General features: G+C 41.4%; 1 protein-coding gene across 3 annotated transcripts in view; it reads right to left on the bottom strand.

The window, feature by feature from the left end:
* Nucleotides 1-2,695: 2,695 nt before the first annotated feature.
* PLEKHM3 (pleckstrin homology domain containing M3) overlaps nucleotides 2,696-24,294 on the bottom strand; it is a 92,915-nt gene continuing 71,316 nt past the window's right edge. For all 3 annotated transcript variants that reach the window (XM_062002819.1, XM_062002818.1, XM_062002817.1), the window contains 2 exons: nucleotides 19,981-20,138; nucleotides 2,696-8,971 (listed from right to left, as the gene is read on the bottom strand). In XM_062002819.1, the coding sequence (XP_061858803.1) occupies nucleotides 8,794-8,971; nucleotides 19,981-20,138 (336 nt within the window). In that variant the 3' untranslated portion in view covers nucleotides 2,696-8,793. The remainder of the gene's footprint in view (nucleotides 8,972-19,980; nucleotides 20,139-24,294) is intronic.

Genomic DNA, 24,294 nt, shown 5'->3' with positions numbered 1-24,294 from the left:
AGTGACTTACTATAAAGAGCAGACTGACTTTTTAGCATGATTACAGCCTCAATGCCAAGTTTTATATTTGTCTATGCTTAAAGTGGTTGGAATTTACTCCTGCTTGCCTTGGAGACTTGTCTGGTTTTACTTGTGACACCTGATTATCTGAGATGCTTTTCACCACCTTCTCATTGTGGTAATACTCAGGGACTATGTGTGTACACACACAAATCCCCCCCCCCCCCCCCAAATTTTAATTTGCCCTCAGCATGCCTTTCACTGAAAAGGTATGGTACGCCTCAGAACTGGAAAGTCTCTCTCTGTCCCTAAAGAAAGAAGGAGGAAACTAGGTCCATTTTGGTCAATTTATTACTGTACTGTAATTGGGATTGTATCAGGCTTATGGAAAAAATTAAATTAAAATAAAAATTGTTTTCTTGAGCGTGGAGCATAGTTCTGGGCAAGGAGTTTGTGTTATTTATTTTAGACAGTGTTTTCAGGACTTCTTAAACTTGTGGACACTGTCCCTTACTCCCAGAACAGCAGCTACATTCCAATTCTGCCACCTTTTAGAAGACTAGCCAACTTCCCATATTAAAACAAATACCATCAATTTGAGTCTAAGTGCTAGAAGGGTAAGTTTTTAAAAATGAAGTCCTGACCTTTAAGAGAAGAGCTGGAGTCTGGCTTGGCATGCCTAGGTGATATGAACCATACCATCACTTCTGGGACTTGGTCATAGGAGAGGAACAACTCTGCTGGCTCAACCTATTGTGAAGTGTTTAACATGCAACAAGAACAAGAAAGCACAAAATCCAAGAGACTGGTTCTTAGACCTAAGGGGTTAGAAGATTTGCCCATGAACTAGTATTCCCAAACACACAAGCTTTTATGGTTATAAAACACTGACTTGTCTCACCACCATAAAAAGTATGGACCATGAGATGAACAAAGTGGGTAGGTACTCTGTGGGTGCCCATCATGCTTGTCCAGCATCAGAAACAAATACCACTGTGCTCCCGTTTCCCAAGGGCCTGGAAGGGCTGCTGCGAATCACAGCTTGACTGGTATTGTCTGAGGCCTGCTGCCTTGAAGGCTAGCTGATAAATTAACATAAATGGCTAACAGAACAACCCAAAAGGCATGGCTTTTGAAGGTGTTTGTGCAGGAACTAAGAACTAAGGTTGCCAATGCAAAACTTTATTGGCAGTTAATGCTTCAATGGAGGGCATAGCTTTCACAGAATTACAATGTGTAACAGGGACAAAAATCCCAATACTTCATCTCCTGACTGAAACCAAGGCAACCACTCCATGAAACTCCAGCCTCAAGTTGCCCATGACAGCTATTGAAGTATGTTCCTTCAGCAACTCACTTCAGTAACGGGTCATACACTGTAGCAGAGTGCAAGAGGGAGGCTGTGAAGGGGCAAGGAAGAGAGAGGAAGCTGTATTCCTCCCAAGGCTCCCTTGGACACCACAGCCTCTGGTCTGTGTGAAGCACTTCCTCACCATCTCTTACAGGGTGAAGTGAGGAAGGGAGGTGGCAGTGGAAGGGAAAGGAGACGTCGTAATGGAATTTGCTCACCTTGTAAAGCGAATAAGGAGGAAGAGAAAATCTTGCACATGGTTTTCGCATGCAGCTTGTGTGGTCCCAGTCAAACATTAACTCCTTGCTTGTAGCTGATTTCATCGCAGCGATGAAGTCCAAAGGTTCCCGCAGGACAGGGGATTGATATTCCTGGTGGAATTCTGGTCTTTTTGAGGAGGAGCAGAAGGACAGTGAGGGAGGGATACAGCCTTCTCTTTGAAGGCCACAAGAACATGGGGCAAGGCATGGATTTATCTGGTGGCTCTCAGGCCACCACTCAGGCAGTGGATTTAGGCCTGTGGCCCCATGGCTCAGTGCTGCAATCCTCGTAGTCACCAAGTCCACAGGTCCAAGGAGCTGCAGAAGTTCCTCATCTGGTGCACTGGAAGAAGCAGCCCAGAAGAGCAGACGTCATGACTGCTCCTACAGCCATCAGCTGGAGAGCCCTTAAAATGTGGGCAAAATCCCACCCCTCCAGCCCTTTGTCAGTCCCTTCCGTCCAGCTGGAAGATGCCTCTCCCTTCCTTAGGATTCAAAGCCTTGAGCTTGGACCTTTCTGGCAGAGGTCCACATGTCAACAAAGGAGTGAGGAAGGTGCCTCCCTATGCCCCTCACAGGCCTTTCAAGAGCTGTGCATTCAACAGTCCCTGGGGGTCAGCACAATTAAAAACCCTGGCACTTGTGGCTTTGAAAACACAGAGATTTAACTAGGAATCCAAACCCATAAACCTGAAGCAGTCATTGACAATACTATCAGACATCTCCTGGCTCAGACCTAGGAACAGTAAATATAATCATTTTCTTAGGTTTGGAGGACTTTCACCAGCTGATCAGCATTTTTAAGGAAAATATCACTCTTTCAAAGCTTGTCCTACCCAGGTGCAGTACTCACCAGAAAGCCAATTAAAAAGGACTAGTAGCTTTCTTTTTAGTGTTTATTGAGAGTTGCCTTTATACATGAGGGACTGGTGCTCTGATGCTGTCTCAAGTGAACCCAAATAAACCCTGCTCAAGTGTCAACAAACAATTCAGCTCACTGAACTTAAATTATAACATCATTACACATCAATAATAAATTAAGCCTTGATAAAAAAAATCTTTGTCAAAAGTAAAAAATCCCCAAACAATGCAAACACAAGAACAATGAAAGAGACATAATGACATTGCAAATAAGTTAACAGAGTAGCACACACATTTAATGGTTTTCCAAAAATACAGGATGTGCTGCCAGTGATGCCAAGACCCACTGGAAGTGCTGCAGGTGAGCTGGTGCTGGGGTGGGAGGAAGGCATAGGCTGCCGGGGGCAGCACCGGCCCCTGTGCCCCGCTGTGCATGCCTGGCTCCCCCCACCTCTCAGCTGCATTTGGCTGGCCTGAACTCCAGTTGGAAGCTGCCTTTATCACTTAAAGCCCTTCAAACACACATTTTTGCTCACAAATTCTTACTTTTGCTTAGCTCAAGTACCAATGGGACTGGTATAAACTAACTTAGTATCAATGCCATTAAAAATCAGTCTGAAAGCACATTTTAGTTTAAGCAGGATCAATTTTGTAGATAAGTGCATTAGCAAAACTGCAATCCTTCTTCCACCAAAACAATGCTGCGTATTCAAAGATTTAGATTGGTTTAACACGTGGATTAGACAGATAAATAATTAAGCCACTGACACTTGGGCACATAGATGAGGCCTCATACACTTTAGTCCTAGACAGCTGATTGCTTTTCAGGCCTGGATTTCTCTGATGTTGCCCACAAGTAGCATCGTTACGATTTGGATTAATGGCCACCCTAAGGAATGTGGACAAAACCGGCATTTTAAGATATGACTCAATTCAGTGTGTGCACACCAGGGCTTTCAAGTAAAGAAAGACTTTGCACATTACCATCCAGGCTGTCTCTCCACTACACCACTAATATGCAGCAAGGGCACTGCCACTGTCAAATGGGATTCCTGCTACTGGTGTTGAAAGTGAGTGTAAAAGATCACAGTCAGTACGGACATGTGCCCAGGACTGGCATACGCTGTAAGAGTTAGACACATAATGCTAAAATTTAAGCAGGTTAACCTTCTCTGTAAGGTAATGCTGACTAAACCCTGGGTTACCCTTCAGGGAACCAGGCTGCATTAAAGCCAAGCTTTGAGAAAATGCCTTCATGTCAACAGCACTGAACCCAGCTGGGCACATGGACCGGGAGTACTGGCTGGGAGCCCCTCACCACATGGCACACGCTACCCACTGCTTCCAGAAGTAGCCAAACTGCACATGACCTAACCCTGTTCTAATGCGCCATGCTTGCCTTTATACGCACAGCTCCTGAAGGTCTCACATAAGCACAACTGCCTTTCTGGCTGAAGAAAAGCCCAGATAGCCTCCAAAACACAGGTAGTAAAAACCAACACCATCTCCATGCCATTCTTTTTCCTATTTCCCTCTAAAAGCATAGACAGTATATGAGTTTTGTCATCAGCACTCAGTAAGATGGAAACTGTCACGAGCAAGGGTTTCGAGCTCCAATGCCAAACACACTGCATCATGGCAGAGCATTCCTGACAAAATTCTTTACTTTTGAAAATGTAAGGCACCAAATTGAGCAAAAGTGAGGAGTTTCCACGTAGCCTGGTGTCTTCAGAGCTGGTATATACAGGCTTTGTTCATGAGCACAGAACAAGCAAACTGATCTACTCAGCTGCCCCTACCACAGAGCATGTGCAGCCACAGGAGAGTTTCAGTTTAAGCCTACAAGTTAATCAAACAGCAGATTCAATCAGGAAATCCAAAATAGGAAGATAGATATACTAATATACAGTACTGTAAGGCACTCTACTGGCAAGGGAAAACTGGAAGGCAAATTATGAAGGAGAAAATGACCAGACTCGACTGGTTCAAAAGCAACACAATTGGCTCAAAGTGTAGCTGTAAGCTCAGCACCTTGCAAAAAGGCAGGGACAGGGACAGAGACAGTGAGAGAGAAAGGGGATTGGCTGGCAGCTGAGCAGAAGAAAAAGAGAGAAGATTATGATGATTATTTGATTACATCTACTTTATACAGATCAACAGTTGGCTGCCATTGAGGCCATGACCTTGGGAAGCCCTGGAAACTTAGTGGCTTCTCTTGCTATAGGGAAAAAGCAAAACTGTGCTGCTTTCCCACTTCATTGTAAGCAGTCATCCTGTGGGGTTTTTTTAAGTCTTTCAGGACATTATCATCAATCTGTTCTAATACATGCAGTATCCTCATATTAAGGGAAGCTTTGACAAGAGGAGCTCTAGAGGTGCCCTGATGATTCACTCCTAACAAACAGCCTGCTGTGGAGTATTGTGAAAAACTCAAGTTCCTCAACAAAAAGTACCTCCTCTCACTTTCACAACTGCCAATTCCCATCATCCCAGCAATGAGTTCATATGGGTATGTGCCAGCCACAGTATTATGCCACATCACAAAACCATCATTTTTCACCACCTGAGACAGCAGAAAAAAAGGAAACACGAGAGGTCCAAATTCCTCATTTTATAGGTTGATAATATTAAAAAGAAAAGCTGGATTTTGTATCCCCTAGATAGGTCCTTCCTCCCATTAAAGGAAAGCTAGAGGGTTAGGGTAAAGAGTAAAAGAGAATTGAATAAGGATCTCTACAGCATCTGAGATTAAAACAACCACAGACTAACTAAAATTAGACGAGCAGTTTCTAAGTAGTTATATGGGGTTGGGTTATAGTCCACTGCAGTGAAGAACCCTATTTCTATACTGATTACAAGTTCTGTACAAGGAAAAGCAGTAACTGAATGTACAGATCAATTTTGCCTCCATCAGCTATGAAAGCACCTTCTCTGTGACGGAGACAAACATTTTTATTCTTGATTCACAATGAAATGCTACTGTTCCAATTTTTTTCATGCATGGGTAGGACAAGACTAGGACTACTAATATATAACTTCATCTCTGTGTGTGAGTAGAGTTGTGTAATCTGGAAAGATGTCAGGTACTTTTCTAGCTGATGCCCACCCAGGAGTCTGCAGAGCAGAGCCACGTGCAGGCTATGGGCTGCAGAATGGGAAAGGAGTAGCAGTGGGGACCAGCATGCAGCACAGGCGTTAGAGCAGAGACAACTACGTGAGGGTACAGCATTCTCCAAAATCCAAACCACCTACAGAATGCCAGCCTAAGTTTCCTGCTAGCAGATGGTTCTTGTAGGAAAACTGTCCTTTGTAGGGTGGGGGTCTTTTGAAAATTAGTAATGTGAGCAGGAGTTTCAGTTTATTCCTTTGCCTTGCAGTCCTGAAAATGAACAGGGCTTGTTCCTCCTGCATCTGCACCTTCCAAAGGCAGGATCGAGCTTTTCATTACTCTTATGAAAGGTGGTGACAGAAGACTTTATCTTACCCATTCACATGGAATAACTTTTTTTTGGATAGGAGCTAGGCATCCCCGAGAGGAAGCGTCTTCTGCTCCTACAGCTAACGTGACAAGGTACATTACTTTTCCAAAGCAGAAGTGAACACATAACCATTTTAGCAACTGGCTTGTTTACACTGATACTGTATTTCAAAGAAATGGATCTGATCTGCGTTGTACGGTAACCTTCAGGTGCTGCCAGCAGACAGTAATGACACTCTTGTCCTCTTTGCCATTAGTAATGGCAGTGGTTCCAGACCCGGGACTAATTCCAGCCATTTTGCCAATAACATTCAATCTTTTTCTGTAAATCTCTGTTAACAAAGAAACTGTTCTGTGATACCTGTACAAACTCAAAGTAACTCCATTGCTGCCTATGTTGTTATTCCAGAATTCACCTAGAATATCTAACCACCCTCATGATTGGTACTTTGGAGATCAAGACATCAGTCAAAGTAACTAACAGTTTTCACTGTCTGAACCTTGATTCTTTGGGGTTATTGTTAGAGCACACAAACAGCCTTCGCTAAACTGAGCTGGACACGAACCAGTGCTGTATCTTAAATAACAGAGCACAATGATACAAAGAACACTATCTTTTTTTTCTTTAATGACTGACCATTATGTTTAGAGCTAACTGAAAATACTACCTGCCAGATACTGACAGTTTCAGAGCTACTGGTTTTGCCACAGTACTATTTGTAGTGACACATGCTTAAAAACATGGGAGTGTACTGTTTATTCAGCCATTACCACTGCAGTTCCTGTTTGCGTGACTAATTCCACAATACTTCCCCAGTGTTTGCATTTGTGAACATGCAGAGAATTCTTCACGTGGGAATGGACTTGGAAGAAACATTCTGTCTTTAAGGATGACAGCTGAAAGCAACTCATTCCACATGAGGAACAGTGAGCTGAGACAGAGACACCACTGTGCAGGGGAAGTATTAATTTTAGTGACAAAGGTGCATGACTCAGGTTTATTAAATATGGGAATCCCTATACTACTTTGCCAAGAACATGGAAAAATTCTCACTTCCTTCCAAAAAATCCCACTGAGAGAAGGATGGACTCCTGAAAAAGAAAGGCACTGGTTGTCTAATGTACACAGATATAAACATGCTTTTATATATATAGATAGAGTTGATAACTCAAATTTGAGAAAGCTCAGACTCAGCTACTTTCCTTGAATGAAGGCTGGAAAGGGCAACCACTTATACTCCAGTACAAGGCAATTCGTTGTAGCATTTTCCCTTTTAATGGAGGCATGATAAATTTAAAATACTTTTAAAATTAGTGAGGTGCTTCTATGATGAAGACTGCTTTCTGCCTTGAATACAACAGCCTGCAGATTGAAGATCAGTATTCTGCATTTTCACAAACCTATGCGAGAGGAGAGGAAAGACAGACATGCATGTGACTGGTTTTTTTCACTGGAAAGCATATTTGCTTTCTTTATATAGATGTGTGTGTGTATACATATGTGAATGCTTTCAAATGTATGTAGTACATATACTACTGCAGGGTCTGGAGAAAGTGTTAACAATGTGGACTGGAATGAGGATGATCTCCAAGAACTCACTGGAGGTGAAGCCACAATGTATTAATCATATTGCCAGTGACCACACACATCTCCCCAGTTAAATCCATCATGGACTCCCCTTTGCAATATATGTAATTCACAATATATGTTTAATTATGTTTAATATATGTTTAATATGTTTAATTCACAATATATTGTTTAATACTTCTCTGTATTCCAGGTGTGTGGAGCAGAACTATAACTTGAGGAACTTCACTCTCCACCACAGAAGTCACTGCAGAAGTACAAAATCCCTTAGAGCTCACAGAGAGTGAAGGACACAAGTTGCACATGAACAGAGTAAACTAGTGTTTCTCAGTTTTTAAAGTATTTTCTAACTAACATGGGCAAGACTGCTTTCCTAACTATCAGTCTTAACAAGTTCAGGTTGGAGGACATTTAAAATGTCTTAAAACATGAGACTAGTAGGAAGTCAGAACCAACATGACATTATTGGACATGATGACATGGCCTCACACAGTTGCATGTCACTCCATGGATTTCAGTGACAGAGCTTAACAAATACATCCAACCTGAACAAAACCAGTAGCAAGTCCCCTGCTTATCTGCGTATAGCCTCCACTGAAGTGGTTAAAAATATATAAACACAGCTGAAGGAATTATTGTGTTTTACATTTGCAAGCACCCCAAATAAGGTTCAATGTGAGATTCTTTCCTCAAGCAGGAGGTGATGTCTAAATGCATTGATCTTTTAAAAATAGCTCTCTGGAAAAATGAGGAAATGGAACCACAGGTCTGCATCAGCAGAGCACATAGGTTTAAAATCATTGCTGCACTACTGAGTTCTGTGAAACACTTCACCAGAACCTCTGCTGAGGCTAATAATAAATAAATAATACACATAAATAAGTAGATGATTCATCAATTCTAAATGAATACCATAAAAAATAACGTGGTCATGGCAGCAAGTAGTTTCTGCCTTGAGAAGAAGTCTTCCCCAGAGGTGGAAAAGAAAAAGTTGGGTGCTTAATTAGCTAGTCCTAAAGCATTTCAAATAAACCACATTTTGTATGAGAGCTAACAGCTGGACATCAATGCAAAATGCAGTTTAGCCACTGGTATTTCAAAGCCAACAGGGCTTTATGGCCACTTTGGCAGTTGCTATTCACACATGAAGAAGGTCAAATATTATTTTGCAAAAAAAATCTGCCTAGTTGAGAAGTTGCTTGAGCTGGCAGCTGGAAAAGGGATTTTCTTAAAGCTGGCCACTGCCTTAAGGAACTCATGTGTTCTGATAAGACAGCTCAAACGTATTGCAAGACTCTTCAAAGTTTTCATCCATATTCAGTCGCCTCCAGAAGGATTTCTGCTTCTTCTGCAATTCTTTACGCACACACCTGGGGCATGGTACGGCCTTCACTTTGCACTCAGAGTGGAAGACAGCACCACAGCATTCACACCTGCAAACACAAACTAGTGTCAAAAATCAATGACAAAATAGGACCAGAGCATGCAATGGGCTTCACATGAACTGTTAGCAGTAGACGTTTCTCCAAACAGTTCTACTAGCTCAAAGAGCACTATGTCTAAAAGAGTGGAGTTGTAAAAGACACTGGCTTGCCTACACCTCTGCTGGTGTAAAGCTACTCAGGACCACTAAAATAAGTTGGCTTGCATCCATTTGCAGTTGCTGAGAATCTGTCCCAGCACTTCTGCTTCACAGACAGGAGTTTTCAGAAGGATTGATACTTATCTTCTTATTAACTAGCATCCAGGCCTACCACAGAATAGACACCAATTTTCTTTTATGAAAGACAACTTTGCTGCTTTGGTTTGTAAAAGAAGAGTGACAATATTAATTTCCATTAAGATATATTTCAGCATTTGTAACAAACAAGATATGACATTTTCCTCATTGAAGCTCCAGTGGTCAGCTGTCCTGGAAATAGTAAAGTACATTCCACTTCAAAACCAGAAGAAGTAGTTCCATAAAGTAAAAAATGAAACAGAGGTAGGTGATACTTTTCTGCTCTGTGTCCTGTGGAAGATTAGACTATATCAACACAATTATAGCTTCTGGCATTCAAAGCTGTGCTATTCTGTTCACAAATGTGCTATTACAACTTCAAACAAATCAACTGCTCAAATAAGATGGATTACTTTGGGGAAACTCTGAGGAAATGGAGTTAATGCCATAGCAGATCAAACCCCAGTTCCAGATGGCCGTGGAGCAATGAAACATCTGGTGATCATGGAGCGGGCTACAACTAAAAGAGTTGAACACTCTCAGTGCAAATAACTATCTGTAGTGATGAGTTAAATCAGCACAGCTTTGTAACCAAATGAAAAAAAGGACGACAGTGTCAGAGATGCAAAGTCATAGATTTCAGCTGGATAATCAAATAATAAAAGCAACAAAACATCAAAACATTGAAATTTTGAAATAAAAATGAGAGGCACTGGCCATCCTGGTGATTTTGTGGGAAGTCTTGAAACACCTTGCACTTTTCTTTTTTTGCAGCAAATGTACGCAAATGATCATATCAGGATCCAAGTGTCCACTGGTATATCTTTGGTGGGGTTTTTTATTTGTTTGCTCTCAACTTTCTTTGTTGTGGGATTGGGTGTGGTTTCTTCTTTCTTAGAAATAAGTTCTTGTCTTTAAGACTGTGAAAAATTTGAAAACATGAAGAAATAACCCACTGAGAAGCCATAAAGCAAACTGTAGCATTTGGTATGCAGTTTGGTAATACTGAGAGAAGCCCATATGCTAATACAACCTGCTGGCTATATTAGCTGCATCTGCATCTCACCTGTAACTTTTAAAAAACCATTCCTGATCCAGCTGCACCTAAAGTTTTATGCATGGATCCCAACACAGTGTAAACGTTAGTAACTGCAGAGCTTTGAGAATGCTATGCAGATGTTTAGAGAGGCACATTTCTAGCTAGCATAAACTGGTAAAACTCAAATAACATGCATGGAAAGGAAGATTAAAGAGGCTAAGTATAATGCTGTGTATCTACTAGCCTCTATGCTCTCTTGCAGTAAAACTTAAATGCTGTATTTCTAAGTCCAGCTAGTAAGTCTAAATCTGCTTTTGAATCAAGAAACTGGTTCACTCAGAGATATTTATAATTTCTGTCCTCCAAGAGAGTGTTATGGCCTTGATTCAGTGAACCACATAAATACATGCTTAGGACTCATATCCCAGTGATTTCCTTAGGATTACAGATCTGCCTACAATTAAGCATATAGTTACATGCTTCACTGGATTGGGATCTCCAAGAACAGATGTAATAATGGATGAGGGAGAGACAGAGAGGACAGTAGTGTCTTTAAAACTTTATATCATTCTGAACTGACATTAATGGTGATTTTATCAAGCTAATTCTCCTTTGTTAGTTAGCAATTTACAGTACCGTGGAAGCTGCTAGAGGGTAATGATTGATGAGGAGTGTAATTTTGTCCTCTCACATTGCCACTCCCTATGCTCACTCAATATTTCTCCACAATACACATGAAGGTGACAAAACTTATCAGAAATTGCTGCTGAAATGGATGGAGCAGGAGAGAGGAGACTGCAATCTTGCTCTCTGCAGTTAAAGGCCATCAGCAGAGAAAACAAAGACTGATGGTATTGAAATTAATATGAATTCATTTTTCAGAAGTAAAGTCTGTGGAAAAAAACCCCTAAACTTCTCCCACATCACTCAGAACCAAAAGAGAGAGAAGGAATGTCTTCACTGTTCTTTATTAGAGCTGGAGCAATAGCTCTGACCAGGACTCCCGAGTCAGGCACTAACCAGAGGCAGCACCAACAGCCAGCGGCACTGTCTGCCATCATGACCATCATTGGTCCATTCTGGTGCCCCCAACCTTGACTGATGCTCTGAAGATCTGTTTTCTGCTTTTTCTGGTGAAGAGTGGTGTACTCCCAGCTCCAATTGCACGGTGCAGATGACAGCAAAAGAGCAGCCTGTAAGAACAGTGCTCTGAGTCGGAGAACAAAGTTGCCTCTTGTGCTCCTTGGGAGGACACCTGGCTCAGCCTTCACTCCATGCTTCTGTCCCCTCACTGCTAAAGAAACTCAGTCACCGTGGTTGGGGGAGCAATGCTGATCTTGCTCAACCTTTGTGCAAACGGTAAGTCACTCTCTTTAAAGTGATGGAACTATACTACCACAAACTACCTTCAGCTTTGCATTTCATCATATCAAATGCACTCAGTCTTAACTGACTCTGGAATGTCAACTGGGTGACCACTCACTGCTAGAATTTTTCCAGTTATATCAAAACCCCCACCCAAATTATATTCCTTCTTAGAATACTACAAACAGATTGCTTCTTACGGAATACTGACATTTAATTTTATCTTCACATGCAAGTGTCACAGTTTTCCTTTACTGTTGTTTTGAAGCTTCAGTATTCAGAATGTTTTTACTTCTCTGGAGAAAAAAACACGTTTTGTAGTCTATAAAAGGCTCACACAATAGTTCACTACACTTAGTTATCTCTCCCTTAACCCTTGTTGTTGTCATAAGTAACTCACAGTTTAGGTGCTATTTTTGAATCCTGACTTCTCCTTTGGCTAGAGGCCAAAAAGTCCCTGCATCCTTTGTGAGACATCTATACACTACTGATAATAAGCTGATGAGCCTGTAGCCATTCAGACCCTTCACGTTCCCTTCTTTAATGAATGACATTGTACTGTACATTAACAGTATCTTGTTATTTTTCAAACATTATTTGAAAAATTGGTGAACATTGCATGTTCTTTTCATACAGACTTTCAGTCTTCTAAGGAGGCATCTGAAACAGCCTCATCCCTATTTCAGTGTTATCTCTCTTTTTTCTCTTTCCTGACCAAATCAATTTCTGTTAAGACTATAGGGGGTGTTTTATGTTTTAAGGATTGTTTACTTGTTTGAACACAAGAGTAACAAAAATGCATAGAATTGTTCAATCCTCTAAATAATTTCTATTGCACTGAAAAGCGTGAGAGAGAAAGGGCAAAGCTCTCCACAGCCAGACAGGCATTATAATGCTCTTATTATCATGATTACTGGTTACAAAAGAAAAGCCTTTCTACATTAGAAGCATAAAATCATTCCTTGTATGTTGAGGAAATGCCAATGTTAGGATCTCCTGCAAAGTCTGGGCATTTGAAACATATACTTAACAATGTTTGGTAAATTGTAAATTCTAGCAAATTATTTTCATGCTTCCCACACGTATTTCATAGGCTTATGGCTCAAAAGTAATTCTAGGTTCTGCACAACCAATTGATTACACTCTTTATTTCTCCTCTAAGAGCCCTCAAAGATCTTCTACCTTAAGCAGATAAAATAGACCAGGGATGATCAACTGGTGGCCCATTGGTCTCCTGGGAACCTTACAAGCTGACAGACTGACCAGTATGAACATGTTGGGATGAAGCTGCTGGACCTAGCAAGCTTTATTAGAACAGCTTCAGTATCATGCTGTACATGGGCTGTACCTGTCTAGCTTCTAAACAAGCAGGGAATCAAAGCAGTTCATGGTTATGTTGTTCAGCCCTGAAACAAGAAATTGGATGACAGAAACACTGCCATTTCTACCTCACAAACAGGAAACAAGAGCTGAACTGACTTGCTCAAGGTCAGCCGGAAGCTCTTACAACAGCTGAGAAGGGCAAAGATCTGTCTCACTGCAATGCTATATTCACCCACCATTCTTTCTCTTGTAATTTTATACATTAACTCTTTTTTTTTTAAAGAAAACCACTTTCTCTGTGTCAGACATCGTGCACATTTGTTCAAGTGAGCAATTCCTTGAAAGGAATTTCAGTAAGGATTTTATTTAGGTCTGAAGCTTTCATTGACTAAACCTCTTAATTTTTTTTTTCTTTCCTGCCATGCAGAGTAATAACAAGATAAAATAGGATTTTCATTATGTTTTCTTAAAATGATGCTATAAATTCACCAAGCATCCAAAATACTAAACCACTTGCAACTTGGCAATTAAAAAAATCCCAAGGAATAAACCACATTAGCTGAAGTAAGCCTTGCCTAGGGATTCCAGCATGATCATCACCCCATGCTATGCACCTGTGCCTGTCTGCAGTTATTCCTGAATTGCTCAGCTGTGACTATCATAGACCTACCCTTCAAAACTCTAAAAAGCTTCAGCAGAACACAAAGAAAAGGGAAATGGACTAGCCTGTGTTCACTTACAACACAAAAAAGCCCCAAAGGCAATCAACGCCTAACACACATCCAGCAATATTATTACAGTTGCCTAGGAACCAATGCAAGGAGCCTGCCCAGGGAGGGACACCCAGGTAGTAAATGAATGGAAGAAACTTGGCACTAATATGACATTGATTTGTCCCTATAAGGAGCTTGTTAATAATGCCATGTATGACACACTTATGGTCTTTACTAGACATAATATCATAATTAAAAACTGAATACTTCAGACTTGCTTTGGAAAAATTTGCCTCTGAGGAGAAAAAAAAAATAAAAAGGCCAAACAAAACCAGAGCAGAGCGCACAACCCAGTCCCTCAAATTGTTACAGACCTGAAATTCACTTTAAATGATTAACTCAGTGTTCAGGGAGCCAGCGGTGATTCAAAGCATAATCATACTTTTCCTTTCCATATACCTGATCATCAGATAGGGGTTACTCTTGATATGCCATCAGAGCTTGAACCCATTCCTTGTTTATAACTCATGGCTGGATCCTGGGCTAGCTCTGGAGGGTACAGAGACAGTGGAAATAACTGTATCTGCCAACCACCATACCAGCACATGGGAAGCGATACAGAGGGGTGAGCTGGTCATAGGTGGCAGTAGCAAGGGGTGTGCAGTGACCATCAGCCTGCACTGGTGGGACTCCCCAAGCCACGGCCCACACCTCTGCAGCAGCTGCAGGGATCAGCCCAAGCACAGCCCGACATGGTGCCTGTGACCAACACCACCACAGCTGCTCTAGTAATGCCACCCCAGCATGGCTGAACAACACACTACCTGAATGAAAACTGCCAGAGCAGTGTCTGCTCCCTTCTACCTGCCATGGGCTAGACAGAGCTGCTGGAAAAGCACCTCAGGAAGACAAGGAGAAGGACGAATAAGCCTCTATCCTGACTCAGACAGCCAGGCCTTGCCACTGGGTGCCTCCCTACCTGTGCCATCTCTTGGCCCTCATCCTATCATGACAGCAGCTACTTCCAAGGTCAGCTACATCCAACAGCTGTGCAAAGTGGTCAGAGATATGAGGGGAAAAGCAGGCAGCTCACTGGAGAGGAAAGATCCATCGGCAGGAGGGAACCCCAGTGCCAACTCTTTTTCATCTTTCTCAGATCTCAAGTCTGGAAATCCTATGATTAAGTCTGGATTTATGTTTTTAGTACAAGAGAAAGGAAAAGGCACTTGGACTTTGTAGTTCGCCATTAATATTGAAGACATGCTTACCTGGACCCAAGACAGAAGAAGGGAACTTACCATTAAAAAATAGAATAAGTATATAAAGAAAAATATTATTAAGATTATATTTCTGAGTACTTAAAGCTGGCAGTGTTGGCCTTCATGGGCTAAAATGCAGTTGAAAAGCTGTTGTCTGCTCTAGGAGGAATCATATTTATGAGATGGAGAAGCCTATCTTAAAGGGGCAATTTGCATGAGGAAGGAGGAGGAAAAATTAAAAAGCCTGGACTGGCAAGTTGGAAATATCTAGTCTCAAAAAGACACAGCAGGGAAGTTGCAAAATAGAAAGTGGAAGAATGGTCAGCCAGTGAGGAAGAGCACAAGGCTGCAATGCAGAAATCTTCCTACTTGAAATAAGTATCTGCCTTTAAGCTGAACATTCTGACATGAGGCAGGTAAAACCACTCACTAAAGTTAACTCCAAAATACAATGCTTGATTGAAAAAAGCAGTATATTTCATCCCTTTCTTTTTATGTATCCTAGATAACATTACTCCCTACTCAGCACAGAGAAAAATCAGAAGATCTCTGTGGGAAGATTTTGACCAGTTTTGATGGGTTCAGGTGAAATTATCAAGAGAACTTAACATCTACTTAGGTGACTAATTTTCTTTAAAGAAAGTGCTGAGCAGATCACTTCGGCATGCTTTGACCCAACTAGCAACATCTGATAAATCAGACTCTTTCAAAAGTTAGGTACTAAACTACTATCTGAGTTCAGATGAACTGGGCTTGAGGAAAAGGCTATCTAGCATAAAATAACAAATCAAAGCAAGAGGGAAAATTATCTGCTTTGAGTGATGCCTTTGACCTGTGCCAAGATGTTTTCTGGAAATGCTCTAATACAATGTATTTCAGTCTCTCTGCCTAATATCTGTCTTTAACATTCTCCCAAATGCCCAAAGCTGGTTTTGTCCAGTGACACACTGAGCTGTAATCTTGCAAAGACTTTGGCATGCACATAGAGCTAAGCACAGCCTCAGAGCCTTTAGTTAAGACTTCTCACTATGTTTAAAGTTAACTACATTCATAGGTCTTATCAGGATGGTGGCCAAAGATTATAGAGGCATCCAAGTTGGCCAATATAGTCAAGCCTGTTCTGTGGCACGTCTACTTTAAACTTGGGTCTTCTGGTTTGTATCTTAGAAGGTCTACAAGTCTTAACTGATCTGCAGAACAAATTAACTTTGCAAAGTGAAAACAGTTTAGCCTTGATAGATGAATACAAACACAAAAGATGTGGTGTCATATATCTATAGTTACCTCATAAAAGACAAGGAATTGGCTAAATAATTCTTAACCAAGAAAGGAGCTTTACCAGCAAAACACAACAAATGATCTGTGAAAGCAGTCACCCAGATGCTGACACACAGGCAAGACCAAAACTGTATTAACTAGGTAGCACGTAATCCTAACCATAACTATAATTACTTAATTACCGAATTGGACAGAAATCCCTTTTAAATGAATATTCTCATTCCAATGGTATTTTTCTCAGTATTGCCTAAGACTTAAAACTTGCTAACAATTGTTATAGATTACAAAACAAATGTAGCCACATATTACAGACAACAGCACCACTACATAGGTATGTTTCTTGCTTTTGCTTTTCTTTCAAAAAAATTTAGGAGAAGGAAAAAATGCTAATAATAAAAAAGCAGTATCAGGATAGCTCTAAGTTAATTTATAACCAGGGATTTGTTCTTTGAAATGTGCAATTAACACAGGAGGCTCTAAATATAGTTCTCATGATTTAAAGGCCTTTAAAAAGATGCTGAAGTTGTGAAATATAGAAAGAACCCTGATGAACTGTTACATAAATACGGATAAGACAGAAAAAAGAAAAATGTGGGATCAAACTAACTCGATGAGGCATCCAAAAGGATGACACGGTTTCTAAGAAATTGGTTAAATACTGAATCGTGGCTTTCATTAAGCTCTGTACAGAATGGCTGCCTCCCAAGAAAAGCCACAGAAAGGAAATATCATTAGAAAGCTTATGACTTTGTGAGCCCACCCTTACATTCTAGGCAACAAACTTGCGCTGTTGAGCAAGATGTAAAGAGCCTGCCAAGCACAGCCCACAGACCCGCTAATTAAGTGAACTGATTGTGTTTGTTTTGGAACTGTTTGCCAACAAAGGAATGTGTCATGCTGATTAGTGAGAGAAGGGTATGTAATATATGTGTATTCAAATCTTGAGGACTGCATAACCCAGGTATTGACTCTGTTTGCTCAAGGACTGACAAAAATTACTCAGGCAAATAACCTGACCAAAGAGAAACTCCAACCCTCAAGAGGGGCCCCTCCTTTTCTCTCAGCTGGATCTACCTGAAGAAGACTCATCCTTCAAAAATTCCTACTGAAGACTTCTCCGGAAACTGATGATAATATTTTGGAGAGAAACAATCTCTCCACCTCAAAGCTGATCTGAGAGATGAGGAAGACGGAAAAGTAACAGTCAGCTGAGAACCACCTTGGAATTGTAATAGCCTCACTGACAGCTGTCACTCTTCTCTGAGCAAGAAACGTCAGGGAGGTAACCAGAAAAGCAAATGCCAGCTCAACACAGACACACTCCCCTCCACATACAAACAGATTTCATTTTTTAAACATTCAACAGAGAGGTGAAGTTTGCAAAAGCTGTCATGCACCCACTTCTAACCTAGCTCAGTTTGCTGGTAGAGTTGGTAGCATACTCAAAAGTGAATGAGCGACATTCAAAAACAAAAAGGAAAACCACGTTTCCAGAGCTCAGCTGCTCTTCCCTCCTTAACTCAGCAGCTATAGCCAGGGTACTTGGCAGTACAGTATTGAGGACAAAATGTGAATACTGTGCTCTAGTCAGCAATTCCAGAAAACCAGGATGGAGAAAGTCAACTCTCACTGCACATTGTGGACTCAGAATAGCACAACTAAATCACAAATTTGAGCTGTTTACTCAGAGATCTGTGTGACTCAGCTGAACACGTGTCACCAGAAATTTCAGGTCTTCATATGAGCCTTTTGTGACTTGCCATTCCATCTGCCATAGGTTGCTCTATACATCTACCTGCTTCTGAATAGCCTTCTCACCTACCTCAGAAATCTCTCTCATCTGTAAGACATGGAAACAAACACAAACCCTCCCCTACCTGGCTTTCTCCCTCACTGCTTTGCAGCTGATAGAGCTGCACAGTAAACAGATAACCTCCTCTGTTGGCCTGACTTGCCTCCAGTCTGAAGGTGGAAAAGAGTAAAAATATGGAATTGAAATAATTCGGTTAGTTTCACAGAGGTGCAATGTGCACACATAGGCAGTAATGAGATGAGAAAACTAACAAGGAAGGGAAATGGAAAATGCTGAGGATAAAAGCAAGGTTTAGTGATAAGAAGTACAAAAAGAGTAAACAGAATGACCTCTGACAAAATAAAAAAGTATTGGAGAACCTTTCATGCTGATTGTGTTTTAATTAAAACCATTAACAAAGACTGCTGTCTTTGGCATGACATCAACCACAACTTCACCTTCGGGAAACATGAACGGAAGTATTTTCTGGCTTCTAATTCTCATAAAAAACAGGAGCTACAACAGCTTCCTTTGGCTTTCACTGAACTGCTGAGAAATACCATTTGATTCCAGAAGGTTTTAAATTCCACAATTGCAAGGCATGTCAGATCTCAGCTGAAGGGCAGAACAACAATATACACCCAACAATGTTTTTGTGACCAAAAAACCTCTAGATAAATGAAATTAACAGATATTTCAAGCACAACTGCCTTCCCAAATATGTTTTCATCAATCTTTCAGGAGTATCTTCAGTCACCTTTTATACAGTCTCAACAGACATCTTATGTTTTATGTCATCCTACTCTCTGCTTTTTACCTTAGCCTACCTCCCCATGCACCCCAGATACACTCTTTCTTGAACACCATTTATGGAGCTCAGCTGCACACCTTGTTTAGCTTATGCCCACTGATTTGTCAATGCATTTATTCGAATGAGAGTCTGGAAAAAGAATGTGCAAACGGTCTTTGAAACCCAAGTCAGATTGAAAATTCCTGAAGAGGAGTCCTTGGTTACTTGCAATTTAACATCTTTGTGCATGCAAGGGAGTCAGATTCTTAATGAAGCCTTTCTAACAGGCTGCTCCTGTTTCCAAAGGTAGCTCTTAAATTTTTTTCTCTTCAATAGAACACTTTGGAGAACAAATTAAAATGAATGTATTTGAAACAGCCAGAAAGGTACTTATCTATGGAGGAATGCTGTGCTGTCAGATCTACTGCCTTTCTGTTGAGAGGAAACAAAACCCAAAAACTTCTTTATTCAAAACTCACATTTTTGAAAAAGAGTAGTAACACTGCTGTGTTCCCAAGTCTTTTCTGGTGTCCTGCATTCTGCTTCTAGGTTTTCCATGCAACTCCTGTCCCTGGACTGGCATCCAGTACTCCATATAATGTGAAATAAATGTTCTTTTGTTTAGGTTAGGACTGGTAAATGCTTATGTTTATTTTGTAGCCAATTGAGAATAACAATGTCACTAAAAAAAAATCCCAAACCAATCTTGCATACATGGGCACAGAGGAGTATGCACACAGAAAGCAGAGAATAAGCCATAGCATTTCATGGGGGAAACACTTTGGAATAGATGGTTATTGTTTTATAACAGACAATCCCAGTACGACACAGGCCCAGTGACGTCAGATACTAGAAAGATGTCTGTGATCACTCCAGAGAATCCATTTGGCTTTTCAGGACAATTTGTAAACTCAGAAGAGCTTTGGATAAATCACACTGTGTGATGCTACTGGAGACTCTTTCTTTTTTGAACAGCTGTTCTGAGACTTACAGGGCTTTGGGAAGTAGCTCTTCCCATCTATTTTGAGTCTGTTTGTGGTGGCCTCCCTGCCACAATGTGCATTGGTGGGAACCAGTCCCTAATTTAAATGACATGTCACAAGGCTGAGAATCCACAAGGATATGTGGTATGTGAGTCAAACACATGACTGACATTGCAGTACCTGCTTGTAGAAATGTCCTCAAAGGGGTAAAGGATTTCTCCATTGTTGCAGATCTCACAGATGAAACCCTTTTGACTACAAAGAGTGCAACTGTACACATGAGAGGTGGCAAACTTGATCACCTTCCCCAAGAAAGGAGCCAGCTTTCCTTCAATAACCTGAAAAGAGGAGGAGACAATATTGAATGACTCTCAAAAAAAATTATTACAACTCCTTGAAGGACTGAAACAATATTTATCAATACAGAAATGAAGCTAAATGTTGATGGTTAAAACAACAGCCAAGTTACTTTCAAAAAATTATACTTTCATGAAAACACAAGTGATAGCACTAACCAATGAACTGGCAATGATCCAAACGTAAATCCAAAGTTACTATCTCTCTGTGAATCTCTGTACGGCAAAAATATAGAACACTAATTGTGGTTTTTAAGTACAGAAATGCATTCATATGCTAGCACAGAAAGAAGTAGAAAAAGAGTTTAAAGCTTCCATATTATCATCTAATTCACAGCTATGATACTGCCTTACATTTATGATTTTCATTTCTTGTTACTTTTTATGAACAAATCAGAGTTTTCTATTTGTTCCTTTTCCTCCCAAGCACAAGTCTTTTGCGTATTTTTTGTGCACAGCACCCCAGCTTTCCTTCTTTTTCTCATTGAAAATCATTAAAATACAACATTCCACTAATCGCCAAAATGAATAACTTCTCAGATAAAGTCTTAAATAGGAACTATTTCTTTCCCTTCAGTGTCCAGCTCTCAAATCAAGAAGTTCCTCACTGCCAGACAATCCTGCTAGACGTGATTACCACTCCCTGTGTTGGTGTGAAAGTCATGCAGTCTAGATTAAACCACTAGCCACAACACTCATCTAAATTTGTGACTCGGTGACAATGCCTCAATAAGGGGTGCTATTCAAGGAGAATATGTTCCATTCAGATCGAACTTCCAGAGACTTTAAGGAATTCTGCTGGTGTAAGGAATAATGAAGATGGAATAAGGCCCTAAGTATGCATTCTTCTCTGCCTGGCTTCCTGTGGTCTGAATGGCAGCCTGCCATATTAGAGATAGAAACGTGTCACAGGATTTGATAGTGACCTCCCATAAAAAGGAAAATGAATGCAATAATTGGTGACTGAAGACTTGCACAAGTCTGTGCCCTGAAACCTAAGAGCGGGGAGATTTACACTTTAAATGTGCCAGACGCAGTTCAGGCACCCCTTCCATAAATATGGTAGCACATCACCTGTAATTTGGGTTTAGTGTAAATGAATCTGGGGAAAGTGAGGACCAAGGCAGAGAAGAACAGAGATTTTCTAAGTACTCCTCCTCTACAAAAAGCAGGAAGAAAAGAAACTTGTGTCTCCAGGGCAACCACCTGCCCACTAGCAAAGAAAGCAACTACAGGAGGGTACATGTGGAAAAGGAGGTATATAGGTAGCACTGATGCTGACAGCATCGAATGGCACAGGCTGAAACGTGCCCCCTCTCACTTTCAGCTCTAGCCTGCTAACATCTGCAACAACAGGAAGTGTCAATGTTACTGCTAGTACTGCAGATAGAGCATCTGTTCATGTTAGGGGAAAAATGACATTCCTATTGCATCCTGGAATAGGAAGATCTCCTTCAAACAGAATATAAACAATGCAAAGAAGCTGTTGCATGACATATGAAAATGAAGCCATAGTTCAAGGTGGTGATTTTACTAACCTTCCAATAAACAGTTGGAAGCTAGCTCAGCTTCCCTAGACTGGGGTTTGGTTTCATTTTAAAGGAAAAAATTTTTTGCTGGAAAAAAATCCAGAGTTACAGATTGCAAAAAAACCACTCCAGAGTTAGAGAGGATCTGAAAATCAAACAAGTTGGGAGTAGGGGAAAGACAAAAAAGCTGATAGTATTTAATAAACTGGAGGAAAGAAATAGTGAAGCCACCCAGCTAGTGAGACAGCTACAATCACCTTCCAAAAAGCCACTCAGCACCAATAGATGGAATACACATACATACTCTTCCAGGTTGCTTGGGAAGAGTATAGGAACATCATCAAAGCATGCAGGGAGAAAACCAGGAAGGCCAAAGCCTTTTTGGAATTAAACCTGACAAAGGAAGTAAAGCAAAACAAGAAGGGCTTTTTCAAATACATCAGCGGCAAAAGGAAGAACAGGGAGAATGTGAACCTGCTGATGAATAAAGTGGGTGTCCTGGTGACAGAGGATGCAGAGAAGGTGGAACTACTGAATACCTTCATCGCCTCAGTCTTCACTGTCAAGGCTGGCCCTTAGGAAGCCCAGTCCCTGGAGGATTGTAGAATAGTCTAGAGAATTGAAGACTTTCCCTTGGTGGATGAGGATAGACTTAGAGACCTGTTGGACAAGCTTAACCTGATGGGATGCACCCATGAGTGCTGAGGGAGCACTTATGAGTGCTGAGACTCACATTATTGCTAAGCCGCTCTCCATAATTTCTGAACGATCATGGAGAACAGGTGAGGTGCCTGAGGAAGGAAGGCCAATGTTGCTCCAGTCTTCAAAAAGAGCAAGAAATAGGGCCTGGCAAACTCCAGGCCAGACAGCCTCACCTCCATCCCTGGAGAGGTAATGGAAAAGCTCACCCTGGATGTCATCTCAAAATACAGGAAGGAAAAGATGGTTATCAGAGGGAGCCAATGTGGATTCACGATGGGGAAATCCTGTTTGACCAACCTGAGAGCCTTCTATGAGCACACAACTGGTTGGCTAGATGACACTGTCTCCCATTACACCCTCATAGAAAGCTCAAGCAGTGTGGCTTGGATGAGTGGATGGTGAGGTGGATCCAGCACTGGATGAATGACAGAACTTAAGAGGTTGGTAATAAATGGCACAGAATGGAGTTGGTAGCCCGTGGCCACTGGAGTTCCACAGAGATCGGTTCTGGGGCCAGTCTTGCTCAACATCTTCATCAAGGACCTGGATGAGGGGACAGAGTGTACCCTCAACAAGTTCCCTGATGACACCAAACTGGGAGGACTTGCTGATTACCAGAAGGCTGTGCTGCCATTCAGAGGCATCTTGACTGGCTTGAGAACTGGGCAGAGAGGAACCTCATCAGATTCAACAAGGGCAAGTACAGAGTCCTACCTCTGGGGAGGAACAACCACCAGTACAGGCTGGGGATTGACCTGCTGGAGAGCAGCTCTGCTGAGAGAGATCTGGGAGTGCTGGTTGATAATAAACTAACCATGAGCCAGCAATGTGCCCTCGTGGCCAAGAAAGCCAGTGGCATTCTGGGATGCATCAAGAAGAGTACGGCCAGTAGGTCGAGGGAGGTTCTGCTCCCCCTCTACTCTGCCTTGGTGAAGCCTCATCTGGAGTTCTGTGTCCAGTTCTAGGCTTCCCAGCTCAAGAGGGACAGGGAACTTCTGGAGAGTCCAGAGCAGGGCCACCAAGATGATCAGGGGACTGGAGCATCTTTCTTGTTAGGAAAGGCTGCAGGATCTGGAGCTGTTTACTCTAGAGAAGACTGCAGGGGGACTTCATTAATACTTACAAGTATTTGAAAGGTGTATGTCAAGAGGATGGGGTGGCACTTTTTTCTGTTGTGTCCAGTGACAGGACTACGGGTAATGCAATGCAAAGAAGCTGGAACACAAAAAGTTGTGCTTAAGTGTAAGGAAAAAACTACTTTACTGTTCAGGTGAGGGAGCCCTGGCACAGTTTTCGAAACCCACCTGGACATGTTCCTGTGTGACCTGATCTTGGTGGACCTGCTTGAGCAGGGGAGTAAGACTAGATGATGTCTAGAGGTTCCTTCCAACCCCTACCATTTTATGATTCTCTGATTCTGTGACTTAGATAATAAATAAATAAATAAATCACAATACACACATACTTTCCATAGCATTTTCATGCTACAGCAATCACTTCTGTCAGGTTACATAGGCTCAGTTTAAAATGCCTGGCTGAAGACAGAACTGCAAACAAACTCTCTTAGACTGTACTAAACTCACTGTCAGCAAGGACTTAAAAGTCTACATATTCAAATAACGTTTTATATAATGTAATAAACAAAATTAACAGGACTTATTACCTTCCCAAGTACCAGAGGTGACTTAAGTCTGTACAACACACAAAATTTTCCTGTGCTGAAAAGCTAGCAACGTAATCAAGACAGACAGAGTGGGCAGCTGCCCTTGAGGAGCAGCTGTTATTTGTCCATATTTTTTAATTTATCTGTATGGCTTGTCATAGCACTGTAGTGGGTTGGCTTGTAACTCTGGCCACTGCTGACACACAATGAAGACAGTATCTTCAAAGAGCCATGCATGCCAATT

This window comes from Colius striatus, chromosome 9 (assembly GCF_028858725.1).
Source record: "Colius striatus isolate bColStr4 chromosome 9, bColStr4.1.hap1, whole genome shotgun sequence".
NCBI lineage: Eukaryota > Metazoa > Chordata > Aves > Coliiformes > Coliidae > Colius > Colius striatus.
Note: the sequence above shows the minus strand (reverse complement) of the source record. Positions and strands in the feature narration are given on the sequence as shown.